General features: G+C 34.7%; 1 protein-coding gene across 2 annotated transcripts in view; it reads right to left on the bottom strand.

The window, feature by feature from the left end:
- Nucleotides 1-17,766, bottom strand: part of GRIK2 (glutamate ionotropic receptor kainate type subunit 2) — an 819,862-nt gene that overhangs the window by 509,796 nt on the left and 292,300 nt on the right. For both annotated transcript variants that reach the window (XM_001367939.3, XM_056818623.1), the window contains one exon: nucleotides 326-507. In XM_001367939.3, the coding sequence (XP_001367976.1) occupies nucleotides 326-507 (182 nt within the window). The remainder of the gene's footprint in view (nucleotides 1-325; nucleotides 508-17,766) is intronic.

Genomic DNA, 17,766 nt, shown 5'->3' with positions numbered 1-17,766 from the left:
GAAATTTCATATCTTCCCAGTGAAAAACAGTGAAAAACTCATCATGCATGTCATATACATTTACAAACAATGTTATGGCTCTTTGAAAAAATACATTGAGTGACATTTTAAAAAATATTTATAATTTTATGTAAAAGAAAATTAAATGGAAATCAATTATCATATCCTCTATTATTAAAATATCTCAAGTTCATTTTTGACTAATTTTTCTTCCTGACTAGAGAAAACAGCTATTGGCTATTTGAAAGTGAAACCTCGCTTCAACTTCAAAATTTAATTTATTAAGTGTAATTGAACCTTGCCATCTAATCAAGTCAGTGATTACCTGTTTCAGAATGCCTGCTGCCATTTCATGACTGCAGTCAAAGATTACATGAAATTCCTTGCCTCTTTTCATCTCCTTTAGTAAAGGTTTTGCATCCTTTGTGTCAGCAGGTAACTGACGTATTTTCAGTCGCAGATTGTACCTGGATGGAGCTTTGATGAGCTCTTGCAAACGAATGAGGCCTTTAATGAAAAATAAGGAAAGAATAATGTGAAAACATTGATAAAAGGTAGTTCTTATCAAAGCATACTATCTTTTTGTGGCCATGTATTTACATAGTCATCCAATAACATCATAGGTATATTCTAAGATGACTATAATATTATAGTTATAATTTGTTATACCATTATAGTATGACTATAGGTAGTAATAGCAAATAGATCCACTTATCTCATTCTTTGTTGTTATAATTATTTTTTTCTTTTACAGTAATCAACAGGAATAAACCTGATTTTGGAATTCTTTTCAATGTCATGAACTTATATTATCCTAAAACTATTATATCTATTTCTTAAGAATGATCTTTTTCTAAAAAAAAAATAAAAAAAATATTCTAGACTAATTGTTCCTTATTGTTTCTTGATAACGTCAGATTTCAATGGAGTTTAAATTGTTTACATCATCAGAATATCTAACAATTACATTAAGACAATAAGTTCATTTTGTTTAATTATTTAAATTATTAATTCTTTAAAGCTAACACTAAAGAAAAAAGAAATAAAATAGTATTATGAGGAAAATGGATTAAATCCAATTATATATCTGATTAACATCAAGGTTGGTAATTTTATTCAAATAGTCTCTATGCAGAACTCTAAATATACAGTCTTTAGTTTATATCAGTGTGATGTTCTATAGTACTGTGTAGAAATCACTGACCTATGACACTTAACATTACATTATTTAAGTTTATTTTTTAAAAAGGTCATTGGATAATAGATTTAGAGTTGAAGGTATCCTAGAGGCCACCTTGTCTATACACTTTGTTTTACAAATGGATAAACTGAGCCCCAGAAGAATTAAATAAATTGATCACACAGGTAGCAAACAGTACAGTCAGGATTCCAACCAAGATCTTCTAATGCTAATTCCAATGCAATTCACTAAGAAAAAGGTGTATATTGTGTATATTGACATCATTAATATAAAAGTATCTTTGCTACTTGACATCCAGGTGACTTTAGACAAATTACTTAACATTTTTGGGACAGGTACTAAGACTGTAAAATTAGTGGTAAGCTAGCCAACTTCTAAAGTCTCTTCTAGTTCGAAATATAGAATTCTATGATGCAAAGAGAGCAATGGATATATTTTATAACATTCAAACAAATAAGAAGCAGTTCTTAATTCATTTCCTCAAAATATCCATCAATGTCACATTTCAAAAGGAATGAAACAATATGTAAAGGTAATATAAGAAACAGAAAAGGGTCAGAAAAGATCATTAGTAACTTTGAGAGAATATTTTCAGTGGAATGATAAGGTCAAAAGCTGGATTGTAAAGGGTTAAGAAGAAATTGAGAGATGAAAAAAATGGAGATAATTATTGTAGATGGTCTTTTTGAGAAAGGTGCCCATATTACATTCTTCTGAAGAGTAATTCCATTTATGGTCCACAAAAGAGTCTATGTCTCTGGACCATATCTTATGCAAAAGACTATTTCTTCTTAAGCTAACTTTTTCATCTTTTACGTATATTATTTTCCTGACGTTTTCAGGAACCAAATTGTTCACATACCAATGGGACAGTACCTTACATACATACATACACAAACCCACATTTGATTTTCTAAAAAGTAAATTTTATGCATGTTTTAGTTATTCAATATATTCAATGTTTGAGTTTAACTAAGTCAGGATTTATAGATCATACAGATGAATAGTGAAGGATTAAAATGGAAAGAAAGGGCATCAAGGAATTTTGAGTTAGAAAGTACCAGAGAAGTTCTTCTAATAATCCAATTCCTACCATAAATATGATTCCTTTCTACAACATCCTTGATGCTTTCTCAATCTCTTTCCAAGGACTTGAAATAATCAGAAACTCCTCAAATCCTGAGGTAGCTCAGAAGTTAGTAAACTCCACCTTGTTAGAAAACCATTATTGCTAGGGACTTCTATTTTATGTAGAACCAAACTCTACCTCATTATTGCCTCTGCTCCTTGGTAATAATTTCCCTTCTGAAGCAAAGCAAGACTACTACTTCCTTTTACCCCATACATATGATATCCTTCTAAGAAGCATGTAATTGCAGACCTTTAATTCTAGGAGTTTTAGAGTTAATCTAGTCTAAACTTGAGCCCTTCACAGAAATTAAATTCTTATCATGCCAAGCCTTTTTGTCTCTAGGTTAAATAAGAACAAATTCCAAATGATATTCATAAGTGGTTATGTGTGTGCATGTGTGTGAGAGAGTATTTACTCCCCCTTAATGCTTCCTCATCAAAAAAAAAAAAAATTCTTGACTGTTATTTTTAAATGTTTCTCTAACAGCCATATTTATATCTTCAAGATGGGTAGCTAGCAATATGCAATGAAAACATCTTTAAAATAATAACTACTGATCAAAATAAATAGCAATCTTAGTATCTGTAGAATTGGATATTTCAATTGACTCAAAAATTAAAAATGTTAAAAGGAGAGGCCATGAAGAGCTTGTACATGTCACATAACTCAAAAGGTGTATTTAGGATTTAACATGTATTCTAGTCTCTTAACTCATGTTGATATCTCATTGGACCATATGGTACAGCAAATATTTTCACTTTCTGTTCATATTTATTATGTATGTATTTCTTGGCATTAATGTGGCATATTTCAGTTTGCTAAGCCCCATGGGAACTATACTGAAGAACTAAAATAAATTGAAAACAAAACCCTACTAGAAGGAGTTGCCAGCTTATATTCAAGTTTCCAAATTTTCTATCTTCATCCATTCATTCAAGGATATAGAAACATGCATTCAGTCAGTCAACAAACATGTTGGGGCCCATACAATGATTAAGACATTATTTAATGGGCATGCTTTACATTTCTTGAAGCTTTAATAGTGGGAAAAAAACCTCACCAAATAAGACCAAATTCAATTGGTTCATCGTATATTTTTCTACCAGAAAAGTATAAAACACATTTAGGCTTCTTTGTTACTGTTTATACTGTGCATTACCTATTTTATTTAGGAACAAGACTTGTTCATATATTTCCATCTTAATCTGAGAAAATGGAAACTCAGATACCATTAATGTAAAGAAGGTTGAATCAGAATTGTTGAACTTTAACTTTATATCACTTCAGTAGAGGGCACTCAAATTCTATCTCCATTCACTTGGTATCTCATTTTCCAGATTATATTATTGGTTCCCCTTGCTATAGGCAGACTAGCCAATATTCTTCTCTACTGACATTCTCAATCCCTAATATCAGGATGCTCCATTCTTTTCAATATTCTAAAGTTAAAGAAACTAGAAAATTGAAAAAAAATTTTTAATAAAGTCACAAAGGAAAAAAAGTTTTAAAATATTCCCTAAAGAAAAAGTTAAAGGAGTTTAAATATTAAAATAATATGTTCTATAATAATAGCTTACATTTACATAGCACTTAATATGTGGCAGGCATTATGCTTTACAAATACTATATTATTTGTACCTCACTCCAACCCTGGGAGACAGGTAATACCATTATTTTCACTTGTTAGATGAAGAAAATGAGACAAATAGCAGCTAAGTGACTAGCCCAGAATAATGTAGCTTTTGTTGATATACAGTTCTGTCCAACTCTTCATAACCCCATTTGGGGTTCTTTTGGCAAAGCCACTAGAGTAGTCTGCCATTTCCCTCTCCAGTTCATTTTTACAGATGAGAAAACTGAAACAAAAAGAGTTAAGTGACTTGTCCAAGGTAATAATGCTAATAAGTATCTGATGCCAGATTGGAATTCAGGTCTTCCTATCTCCAGGACTGGCATTCTAACCTCTGTCCCACCTACCTGTTCTTTCAATTAATAAAAGGGTTATTATATATGAAACTGAAGATTTTCACAAGCTGTCTCCAGCTCCAAAGAAGTTTTTGATTTAGACACCTCAAAAAGATTTAATTGTAACTTAATTGTGATTTAATTATGATAATAGTGATTACCTTTTCCCTCTTAGGAACCCCCCACCTCCGCTTATTCAAGAGCGCTAACTGCTGGGTATGTAAATGCCACATTAACGAAGTTAACAGAGACTTCACATATATACATGAATATGTTTAAGAAATCAAAATCCTGAATATAAGAATTTAATTTTAAATAAGCATACATTAAGAAAGAAGTTGTCTTATCTTCTTTATTTCATTGATCTTTTGCTTTTACATCTTCATTTTCTGATACGTTCATCTCCTTTTTTCCCATACCCAGACCATTCCCTTATTTGGGGGGGAAGATTTTTTTGTTGTGTTTTTTTTTAATTTTACCTTCTATCTAGAATAAATACAAGATTTACAAGGCAGAAGAGCAATAAGCATTAACCATAGCGATTAAACAATTTGCCCAGGGTCACACAGCTAGGGAAGGTGGAAAGCCACATTTGAATCCAGGCTTTCCCATCTCCAGTCCTGGTTCTCTATCCACTGAGCCACCTACCTACCTGCTCCAACTCTTCCCATGTTAAAAAGAAAATCAGTTCAGCAGCACTATAAAAAATATTAGCTAATGATAACAATTATACACCTATAAGTTACTATCACGAAGGTAGTAGTTATAAAAGAAAAACAGATGCAAGATATTTTGGTGAAAATTAAGATTTGGTTTTCTATGCAATTTTATAAAGTCAAATCAGCATATTTCATGATCTAACTCAATTAAATAAACATATAGTAAGTACCTTCTTCTCTGTGCCAGGGCGCTGATAAATTAAGACAAAATGGAAAACTGAAATATACTAACAGTGTTCTGTTTGACATAGCTAATTTACTTGATGGCAAAGTTGCAAAGTAACTCCTTCATATAGTCTTTTAATTAAAATACCTTTTTTTTCCTAGTGACATTATTTGATGTAATGAAAATAAAAGACAAACAATTTGCACAGCTGGGCTCCTGAACGCCCCTGATGAAGAACATCGCCAAATAGCAATTACTTCCTTAATCTAGGAGTCGAGTGCTATTTCTTCTCATGACTTCACTCAGGATACTTCTTTTTTTTTCCTTTTTATTGTCAGTTCCTCCTATTAGCAACTGAGATGAAGCTTTATCATATGTTTGCAGGGACATAGGCCTGAGCTGCTCTTTTTGCAAGTTGCCATCAATTTAGCTTTTAAGGAAAATCCAGAAGGAATTGTTTGTGTGCACTCCAGCTGGCATCCTTTTCCAAAGAGATCAATCACTCCACTATTCAGTATTCCTGGTCTCCCCTAGCCCTAGGAAGACAGTCCCAGGTTTCCTCTCAGACTCAGGTATCTATCTAGGCAGCCTGACAAACGATGGCTTTGCCACCTGGCTTAATCATCAGGTATATTTATCATTTCTGCTAATGCTGTCTTAGTGAGACTCAGACAGATCTGAGAAAAATGCACTCATGGTACAATAAGATGTACACAAAATGTTTCCCCTATGATTCGAGATTTTCTTTTTTTCTAGTTTGAAAGATGATTATCCTTCAATGAGAAGCCTGGAGTTCAGTAATTCACACGGGTATTTTAATATGAGTACTTTATTTCTCCTACATGAAATATTTAAATGGTGTCCAAAGATTCTATTTGCATGAGTCAATGATGCTTTGATATTTGTTACTATTTTTAAAAGGAGATGAATTACAGATTGAAAAGTACAACACTTATTCCCAGCTATGGGATGGATGGAATAGGGAGAGAAGATGTATACAAGGAGGTCTGAACAAGTCCCGATACACTAATCCTAATCACCTCCCTCCAGACTCTTGTTTACTGATTTTAACTTTGGGGAGAATGAGAGGTAAGTGGGAAACAAGCATAAGATGAAGAGAGCTAATTAGGGAAAAAGAAAAAAGGGAAAATAAAAACTAGTGGGGAATTATGAAATTCTGGGAGGGAGTTGTTTTTCCCATCATTTAAGAAATGGAGAAATAGAATGCAATCCAAAGAAGAACTGGAAGAGAATTTCCCATTTTTCTCTGATCTCCTTACTACTCCATATCAAGGACTAGCTCTGACTGTTCCACAGTCTAAACTCAGGCAGCCAAAAAAGAAAGGTAGGGTGGGATTTTCTATCATAGAATCCTATCTCCTTACCCAACAAATCCAGTGCTCACATTTAAATATGTTGTAGCCTGAGATAGTAAAATACTATTCATTCATGTTACAAATTGATAATAAGTAATATCTCTAAGAAAATGCAGAAAACTGAGTCATTATTATTTAAAATTCAAATGAATAGTGTACAATTCAGATATTATGTACCAAGGAGGGAAAATCCTTAACCCTAAGGACCAGGGTACATGTGACAAAGGAGAAGCTGCCAATTTTCCACAATTCTAGGGTGTAGGAAAATGTCATTAGGAGAAATTCTCCAGACTGTTTACCCTCAAAATCAAGTTGCAGCACTGTGACACTATTAGATGAGGCCTCTGGTTCACAGGGTATGCTTTTAAACTCAGAGGCTTAAAAAGAACCATTATAATTTCTTCTACTAGAATATAAGTTTATTGTATAATATCAATTATAATATTCAATAAGTTAAGATATTAGAGTGATTTGCCATTTCTTTCTCCAATGAATTAAGGTAAACTATATTTAAGTGATTTCCCAGGGATATACAGGGCTAGTATGAGGTCATATATGAACTCAGATCTTCCTGACTCCAGGCCCAGTATTCTATCCACTGAGTCATCTTATCTGCTCCTAGTGTCAACTAAGCAGGCATTTAATGAATACTTGCTATTTGTGAAATACTATTCTATGTGAAACACTATGGTGACAATATAAAAAGAAAATATAGCTTTTATCATTTAAAAAATAAGGGGGTTGGACTAAATGGCCTCTAAAGTCCCATTCATTTCTAATTTATTATTCTCAGATCACTGATGATGAGAAATTTACTTTCTACAAGGAGACACAAGTGTTAAATTGCAAAGTTAATGCAGGGTAATTTGAAAAAAGAAAGGGAGATCAACAAATGACAACTGTTTTGCACAAATGGAGGGAAACAAGAGTCAATTAACAAGCATATTTATTAAGCGAGGCACTTATTAAGCTATGTGCTATACAATGTGGTAAATGCTAGGGATAAAATAAATAGAGAAAACATGGTTTCTGTAGTCAAAAAAACTCAAATTCTAATGGGGAAACAATGAGCAAATAAATATGAGAATATGAGACTTCCAATTTACTAAGAGGTAATTTGGGGGTGGAGGAAAGGAGGTTTCTTTTTTTGTTTTGTTTGGTTTGGTTTTATTTTTTGGTCAATTTCGAACATTATTCCTTGGTTACAAAAATCATATTCTATTTCTCCCTCCCCTCCCTGCCTCACCCTTCCCATAGCCAACATGTAATTCCACTGGGTATTACATATGTCCTTGAAAAGAACCGATTTCCATGCTGTTGATGTTTGCACTAGGATGTTCCTTTAGGGTCTATATGCCTGATCATATGCCCTTTGACCCATGTAATCAAGCAGTTGTTTTTTCTTCTGTGTTTCTACTCCCACAGTTTTTCCTCTGAATGTGGATAGTGCTTTGTCTCGTAGATCCCTCCAAGTTGTTCAGGATCACTGAATTGTCACTAATGGAGAAGTCCATTACATTCATGTGGTACTACATATGGTACCACATACATGTGGTACATACATTGTACCACAGTGTTTCAGTCTCTGTGTACAGTGTTTTCCTGGTTCTGCTCCTCTCACTCTGCATCACTTCCTGGAGGTTGTTCCAGTTCCCATGGAATTCCTCCACTTTATTATTCCTTTGAGCACAATAGTATTCCATCACCAACATATACCACAATTTGTTCAGCCATTCCCCAATTGAATGGCATCCCCTCATTTTCCATGTTTTTGCCACCACAAAGAGCACAGCTATGAATATTCTTGTGCATGTCTTTTTCCTTATTATCTCTTTAGGATACAAACCCAGCAGTGCTATAGTTGGATCAAAGAGCAGACAGTCTCTTAGCGCCCTTTGGGCATAGTTCCAAATTGACCTCCAGAATGGTTGGATCAATTCACAACTCCACCATCAATGAATTAATGTCCTGACTTTGCCATATCCCCTCCAACATTCATTATTTTCCATTGCTGTCATGTTAGCCAATCTGCTAGGTGTGAGGTGATTCCTCAGAGTTGTTTTGATTTGCATCTCTGATTATTAGAAATTTAGAACACTTTTTCATGTGCTTATTAATATTTTTGATTTCTTTGACTGAAAATTGCCTATTCATGTCCCTTGCCCATTTATCAACTGGAGAATGGCTTGATTCTTTGTACAATTGATTTAGCTTTTTGTGAATTTGAGTAATTAGACCTTTGTCAGAGGTTTTTGTTATGAAGATTGTTTCCCAATTTGTTATTTCCTTTCTAATTTTGGTTACATTGGTTTTGTTTATACAAAAACTTAATCTGATGTAATCAAAATTATTTACTTTACATTTTGTGACTTTTTCTAAGTCTTGCTTGGTTTTAAAATCTTTCCTTTGCCAAAGGTCTGACATTTATACTATTCTGTGTTCACATAATTTACTTATAGTTTCCTTCATTATGTTCAAGTCATTCACCCATTCTGAGTTTATCTTGGTATAGGGTGTGAGGTGTTGATCCAAACCTAATCTCTCCCACACTGCCTTCCAATTTTCCCAGCAGTTTTTATCAAATAGTGGATTTTTGTCCCAAAAGGTGGGATCTTTGGGATTGTCATAAATTGTCTTGCTGAGGTCACTTACCACAAATCTATTCCACTGATCCTCCTTTCTATCTCTTAGACAGTACCATATTGTTCTGATGACCACTGCTTTATAGTATAGTTCAAGATCTGGTACTGCAAAACCACCTTCCTTTGCATTTTTTTCATTATTTCCCTGGATATCCTTGATCTTTTTTTCTTCCAAATGAACTTTGTTATGTGTTTTTTTTTCTAATTCAGTAAAAAAAAGTTTTTTGGTTGTTCGATGGGTATGGCACTAAATAAGTAAATAAGTTTGGATAGGATGGTCATTTTTATTATGTTAGCTCGTCCTACCCATGAGCAGTTAATGCTTTTCCAATTGTTTAGATCTAGTTTTAATTGTGTAGAAAGTGTTTTGTAGTTGTGTTCATATAGTTTTTGTGTTTGTCTCAGCAGATAGATTACGAAGAATTTTATATCTAGGGTGATTTTAAATGAAATATCTCTTTCTAAGGCTTCTTCAGAAAAATGGGATTTGAGTTGTCTTTTTAGAAAAACTTATATGAAATAATGAAAAGTAAAGTGAGCGGAACCAGGAAAATGTTGTACACAATAACAGCAATAATGTACAATGATCAACTGTAAATGAATCAAAACTATTATCAGCAATGCAAGAATCCAGGAAGACTCTAAGGGACTTGAAAAGGGCCATCCAACATCAAGAAGGTACTGAAATAACCTGAATGCAGAACGAAACATACTATTCTTCAGTTTATTTTCTCCATGCATTTTTCTCTAGGGTAAGCAATATGTGTCTTCTTTCACAATGATGAACATGGATGTATATATTGTATAATAACACATGTACAACATATATCATATTACCTGCAGTCTTGGGAAAATTGGAGGGTTTGGAGGGAAAAATTGAACATGAATCACAAAATGTCAGGAAACGATTTTTTAAAAATTACTTTGACATGTAAAAAATAAAAATAAAATGAATTTTTCTAATGAATTGCTTCTTGAAATAAGTCAGAAAAGCCAGGAGTCAGAGGGAAGCAGGGAGAGCAATACAGGAGGGATAAGCAGCATAAAAGAATGAAGATGACAGATTAATTTTAGGACATATTCATATATGGGTGACAGAGGCTGGCACATATGAAAAGTGCCAGGCTGAAGAGTGTGTGGATTTGATCACCTTGTCAGGGGAGGGGTCCCAGGAGGATGGAATCTTGAGGAGCAGAAAGTTCCCTCTGAAGAGCAGTTGGTCTCTCAGTCTGGAGAAGCTAAAGAGGGAGGGGTGAATAAAATTTCTCCCTGAGGGTTACCCACCTTTTTCTGCTTGTGACTGGAAATCCTTTCCCCCAACATTTCCCAAATGAAAAGACTATTGAAGAGAAACCTGAGAAAGACATTTCAAATCTCTGTCAGACTTTACCTCAGCTCCTAGTGCCCTGGGTCTGAACTTTGGCAGCTCAGGCTGCCAAAGCCTGAGTCCCCCACCCAAACTCGAGGAGGGAGGAAAAAGGATTTAGGTAGAGACAGAGACCCCCTTTTCCTCCACTATCTGTTCCCATTCTTCTCCTCCTCTTCCTTTGTATTGCCCTGATTTGAGTTAATTGACATTAAAGTAGTTATCTTTTCCCCAAGCTTTGAATCAAGTGTGAGTGAAAAACTTCAAGGAGGAGAGACATCTTCTTAAGAAGAAATATTTAAGTCTCTAGTAGTGGAGGGGGGACAAGAGGAAGAAGAGCAAATCTGGGAGAGCAGCCATAGCTAGGGAGTGAAGGGGGAAGGGAGAAAATCTTCAAATCCCTTCTCCTCTCTCTGAACCAACCCTAAACATCAGCTATCTATCTCCTAGATCCTGTTTCCTTTACCAACCCCAAACCATTTCTCCGTTACATATGGAAAGGCAGGAAGGCCAGTTTCCTAGGTCATAGAGTACATTAAAGTCAGTAAAATGAAAAAACAGGTAAGATAGGAAAGGGCTACAATATGAAGAACCCTAAAATCTAAACAGAGACTTTTATATTTGATCCTGGATGTAATTAATGAGCCATTAGATTTTACGGAGTAGAAATTGTGATATTGTCAAACCTGCACTTTCAGGAAAATAAGTTTGGCATCAAAAGAGATAGATAGATGGGGAAGGAAGAACAACAAGGCAAAGAGATTGACTAGAAGGCTATTGCAAGCCTGCTGGAATCAGGGTGGTAGCTCTTTGTAGAGAAAAAGAGATATATAGGAGAGCTGTTATGGAAGTAGAAAAAATAAGATGACTTAAAAGATTTAAAAGTTGGAAGAAAGAAGAGTTGAGGATGATACCAAGTTTGAGAACATGGGTGAATAAGCATCGGTGAGATAATATCCTCACTAATAATGGGAAATTTAGGAAGAAGGAAGTATTAGGGAAAGGGAGTGGAGATGATGATTTCTATTTCATACACGTTGTGTTTGATACATCCTACAAAACTTCTAGTTTGAGATGAACAAAAGATAGTTGATGATACAGGATTAGATCTCAGGAGAGAAATTAGAGCTGTGTATTTAAATATGGGGATCATTTACATAAATAGTTTGGCTGAACCTGTGGGAGCTAATGATTTCACCAAGTGAGACATTATTAAAAAACAAATGAGGAGAGTTGAAGATGGACATTTGCAAGATACCCTTGGTTTGGAAGTATGATGAGGATGAAAATCCAGAAAAAGTCATTGAAAAAGAATGTTCAAAGAAGGAAAAGGAGAACCAAGAGTGCAGTGTTATAAAATTATAGAGAGGAGGCCACTAGTTAGCACAGGGGAGAGAGAAGCAGGCCTAGAATATAGGTCCTGGGTTCAAATCTGGCCTCAGATACTTCCTAACTATGTGACCGTGGGTAAATCATGTAAGCTCAGTTGCTTAGCCTTATGCCACTTTTGCCTTGGAACTGATAACTCAGTATCACTTCTAAGACAGAGGGTAAGGGTTTAAAAAACAAACAAACAAGGATGATCTAAGGCAAATTTAAATGAGAAATCATCATCCCCTTAGATCCTGGAGACCTGAGCAACACTACAGAAGAAGGCAGGGACAGTGGTATGAAAAAAGGAAGGAATCATCAAGTAGTACAGCATTATTGCAAGCAGTTAAATGTTGGCAAAGCTACTTCAAAGAAATGGCAGGTCAAGTTACTTACAAGGGTCAGAGGGAATAGAAAAACAATCTGAAAACTAAGGAAATATGATGTGAAGGAAAAGAGGGAACTTTTAGTTTGCAGAAGGTAAGACAAGAAATGGGTACCTATATTTTATGCCTAATTATTTTAGGAACTGAGCCGAAGCATTTTATTTCATTCCCTCCTGCCCCTAACTGATACTAACCCTCAACTTAGAATCTCCTTAGACTTGGCAGCCACAGTTAGCTTTTTCAGTAGAGATTCCACTGGATCTATACTAAGGGCAGAGCACCTTGGTACCTTGAACAATGCCTAAAATGAAAGTTTTAGATGATTTAAAACCACTTTCTGAATAAAAACTATCTTTGCCCTTTGGACCATTGCTGAAATGGACAAGAATCACCTTTCAAGCAGTATCAACTTTGGATCTCACTTATTTGCTATTTAAAGTATGATGCTTCAACCAACACAGACTATCTGAGCAAAATGTAAGGTAGAATTATAGATTTATACCTGGAAAGAGTTGTAGACATTATCTAGTATAATCCCCTTGTTTTATAGATGAGAGTGATTAAGTGATTTCACCAGTTATACAACAGGAAAGTGGCAGAACTGAGGTTTCAACCCAGGTCATGTGGCTTAAAAGTCTATTTTTTTTTAATTTGTTGCTGAAATACAATAATCCAAGACAATTCTTGTGATAAAAATACTACTGCCCACCTCCAGGGAAAGAACTGATGGAGTCTTAAAAACAGATAAAAGCATACTTTTTTAAAACTTTATTTTTCTTTCTATTTTTTCATTTCAGTCTATGTTTTTTTTTGTGAGCTTTTTGCAACACTAGTAGTATGGAAAAATGTTTTGCATGACTGCATATATATTATCTTTACAAAATTGTTTGCCTTCTCAAATAGTGAGAGGGAGAAAAGGAGAGAGAGAATTAAGAACTCAAATTTTTTTTAAAAAATGAATGTTAATTTTTTATAATTTTTACATGTAATTAGAAAAAATTAAAAAAAATTTTCAAAAAAATTGATGCTGTTCTAAATATCCAGCACCTATGGAAATTTTGCATATAACATTTGATATCTAAAAGAGACATCTTAATACATATGTTAACCATTCCTGTACAGAGGGGTTAAAGATGGGAAAACAAAGTAGGTAAGTCTAAGATATGCCTTAATTGAGGTATTATTGCCCAGCATGCTTTTTGCAGTTATAGATGGTTTATGAGACAAAAGAATCTTCAAAAAGCATCTCTATTTTTATAGAACTATATTGTCCACTATGTTATTCGACATTTTTTTTGGCAAGACCACACATGATAAATCCCTACTCAAGTTTAATTCCAAGGAAAGAATTTATCTCTGCAGATGAATTGATAGCCTTTATCTGGTCATAAAAGGAAAACTATACAATCCAGTGTTTTCCCATCTTTAGACCATTTGACAGAAACATTACCTCTAGATTCACTGTTCAACTACAGTAATCAGTTCAATTCAGGTACTTTTCAATAAACATTTATCATGTATTGTGTTCTGATATGTTGGATGCCTTAAAGCCTTTCAGAAACAAGAAGGGCATAAATCTTAAATAATAAAAATGGATGGAAGTGATGTAAAGGATTCAGAAAAGACATGGAAAGGCTCCAAAATTTTTCCTAAAGTGTAATAGAAAGAGGACGTTTGCAAAAGAACTGTATAATACAAACATTTGAGTGATTGACTGGAGTATGTGACAGAGAGTCACATGGGAGCCTAAGGGTCAAGATCTGGGTAAAGATTCTAAGATCCCAACCGTCTTGGCACTTTTCTCCTGAAGAACTTTGGATCGGAGGTTTGACAACAGGTTTCTGGCTTTTGGTGAGACCAGCTGAAGTAAGGAATCTTTTTAACTGGCTGCTGGCAGCTAGAACAAAGGACTGAAGACCCTTCTCCACTGGACCTGCTTTGGACATTTTTCATCCGAAGATCCTGGTCCATTTGATTGGACTCCACTTGTGGGATTCAGTGTTGGGGAAACTTATTGTTTTAGCTTACATGAGTTAGGTTAAGAAAGGTTTATAGAAATTAGGGTTTAAGATTAATTGTAATAATTCTCCTTACCCCTTTTTCTTCTTCCCTATCCCAAAAAATAAACCTGATTGTTATATGTTTCCTTCTTATTCATTCCCCTACCAAATCCCACTATTACAAAAGCTGCTTCTGTTGTAAGGGCAACTTCTATCCCCAGGCCACTTTTTTTCCCTTTGTAATTCCTGGTTTGGGGATAATATCAACTACTTTCAGGTTGATTTTCTCCATAGTACTGTCCTTTGGTTGATATGAGAAAGCAAAATTAAGCCTACTTTTCTATCTCGTTTCCCTATTGTTTTCCACCCCTTGGAAAGCTTGAGAGTCAAACAATAATCATTTATTAAGCCCATATTTAATGCCATGAAATTAAAAATGAAATAGACCTCATCCTCAAAAAGCTTACATTATCGATGTAGAGAAGGAAGGGATGGGGGAGAGGTAGGGAAGGAAAGACAACAAGTACATAATAAGGGGAATATAAAATAGAACAGACCCTCTGGAGTTACTACCCCAACTCTCACTACCTCTGGTGTGTCAGATCCTCATGGCGGAGTAGACTACTCCTCCCTTCATGATTCTAGGGGTAATAATAAGGGATAAGAGTTTCCATAATCCAGTCAATGTGCTTCCCCATTGATTGACACCCAATCAGACAATAAACTTTGAGAAAAGGTGTTTACTAAGGTGCTAGCTACAGGGCTATACTGGAACTGGTTCATACTAGTTCTCAAGAGCCAGTTTTCAAATTTTGATTATGAGCATTTACACCTTAGAAATTGACAAATGCTATAGATCAGGACTTGACTTATTGTATTATTGCTTACCTAGACCTAAGAAAGTGACAGAGAAAATGTTAATAATGAAGAATAAACTTAAAAGTCCCTCCTATGTTTTCAGAAAGGCAGTTGTTAAATATCTACCAGCATATTCCTTTTGTTAAAGTTAAGAAGTTGCTAAGATAAAGTTCCTCAAAAGTCTAGGGCATACTATCCCAGTAATGTATACAGTAAGAGTATAGTAAGAATAAGGCTCAAACTTAGAGTCTCATTGTTGTAAGACACAAGTGCCTTCTGGAATTCTTCTAAAATTCTTCCTATGTGAATCTCTCTCCAGATCCCTCCTAAAATTCATAGGTGGTACACACTGGAAAGAGATCACACTCTCTAAACTGTTACTTTATTTAATGGATATCCTCATGAATCCATATGTGTCTTTAATTGCTGACATGTATCTTTTTGCCCCAGGTTGGATGCATTGTTGCCTACTGGTCCCTGATCTCTGATGGCATGTTCAAAAAGGAACAAGGTGGAGGAGTAGAAGAAGAGAAAGAAGGAGAATTTTTTTTCTATCCTCTGATTTCCCAAGAGCAGTTTCTTATCAAAGTCTCAGTCTTGAATCCTCAAATCCAGAATTGATGCTTTCCATACCTTGACCAGATTCCCTGGCCTAGGCTTACTAAGGGACTGATTGCTATTTTATTCAGTAGCACAACGAACATGACTGATCTTCTTTGAAAATCACTTGCTTTTTTTCTCGACCCAATCAAAGAGATTTTTGGTTGAGAAATAATCATAGTATGTAAACAACTTTGTTTACACAATTAAAACTTTGTCAGTGGTTAATGATTAACTGGCATGGGAGAAAGAACTCAACTCTTATACAAAATGCATACAAAATAAGTTCAAGGTAATTTTGCAAGAATGGCACTAGCAGCTAGAGGAGGTGGAATCAGAAGAGGTTTCATGCAGAAGGTGGCATTTAAACCAAATACAGAGAGAAATAAGATATTCTAAGAGGTAGAAGTGAATTGTGAGTATATTCCAGTGCAAAATCACAGAGAGAGAGTATGTCAAGAACAAGTAGAACTGTTTGGTGATAGTCTCTAGTGTATTGGATGAAGGTGATATGTTTGAAGACTATAAAGATAAGATAAGGCTGCTGAGAAGAAATGGTTACAGACAGGTTGGATTATTTTTTGTTTAATAAAATTAAATTATTTTAATTATTAATAATTGAAAATAAGGAAAAGACAGCATTGCTTACATCTGACTTCTTATTAGTCTGTTGGAAATTATATTCAAGTATCTTCATTCACCTATTGGCTCTTTAAATAGATGTATGAGTCTAGAATTATGGTCCTCTGAGCTAAAGATGATTTGTAAAGTGATTCACAAAAAAAAAAAAACCTTCTAGTTATAAAAGTAACTTTAATTATTCATTTCCTTCAGTGATCTGAAAACAATTCTCTTTTTCTGCTTTCCTCTGTTTTTGGATACTGAGGTGCCATGGCTGCTGTTACAGTTTTCATTGCGAGGTATTTATTCTTGCTATATTATCATCACTCCAGCAGTCCTTGAGGAGGCTGCACTGAGTCTAGAAGCTTTTGTGTTTAATGATCTTTACTATCAAGAAGTGAAAATAGTCTCCTAAAAAAGTCACATTCTACTTGTCAGCCATGCCAACACTGCAAGAAAGAACATTTTTTCCCAGAGGATGATTTAATTGAGATATCACTACATAGAAACAGAGGAGAGAGAGAGTCTAGCACAAAGCACAGGTATTTTTTGGTTCTCAACAGGATCTATCACATCAAATAGCAGCAATGTTGACATCATTACCAATTCAATTATCTTCTAGATTGCTCCACTTCACCGGTTTCCACTTTTCAATTCACCAAGATTCCTCTTCTATCCTTGAGGATAGAGATCCTCTTGTTTTCTGCAATTGTGTCCCCAGAGTTTAGCACAGTGCCTGGAACATTGTACAAACCTAATAAATGCTAATATTATATCTTTTATCTCTCTTTAGAGTCATATTTAATTCATCATATGTAAGATGAAAATTAATAGAGTAAGAATCCTATGATGCACCAGGAGTCAGAGCCTTGAAGGAATACTTGAAATGTCAGAACTCCACTGAATGGACCACGGAGTAAATGAGAAATTAGCAGTAGACAAGCTAATGCCATAGAATTGAGGAAAACTGAAATAAGGTTTCTTCAAAAAGAGAGAACACTAGGAATAATATTAGGAGATGACAGAATAGAATTCTCAATAAGTGTTTCCTGGTTATGGAATGGTGACAAGCAACACCAGGAAGCCAAAAACAACCTGGGATCTAATTATTTGGAATAGATAACCCAAATTACACATGCCATCAGAGAATCGATAGTATTTTTTACATGGACTCTTTTTTTAAGCAAACACTTCAAATAGCAGGTGAAGCAAAATGAAATGCTACACAATATTTATGGAAAATGTTGCAGTCCTATGGAATGGCCATGCAAATAGTATCCATTCAGGAGCAGCATTTCTGAAAGCAAAAGTGTTCTGGAATATGTGTCAGCCTAAGACAAAACCACTTATTGCCATCATATAT

Source organism: Monodelphis domestica, chromosome 2 (assembly GCF_027887165.1).
Source record: "Monodelphis domestica isolate mMonDom1 chromosome 2, mMonDom1.pri, whole genome shotgun sequence".
Lineage (NCBI taxonomy): Eukaryota > Metazoa > Chordata > Mammalia > Didelphimorphia > Didelphidae > Monodelphis > Monodelphis domestica.
The sequence above is the reverse complement of the archived record's forward strand: the minus strand, read 5'-3'. Positions and strand labels throughout refer to the sequence as shown.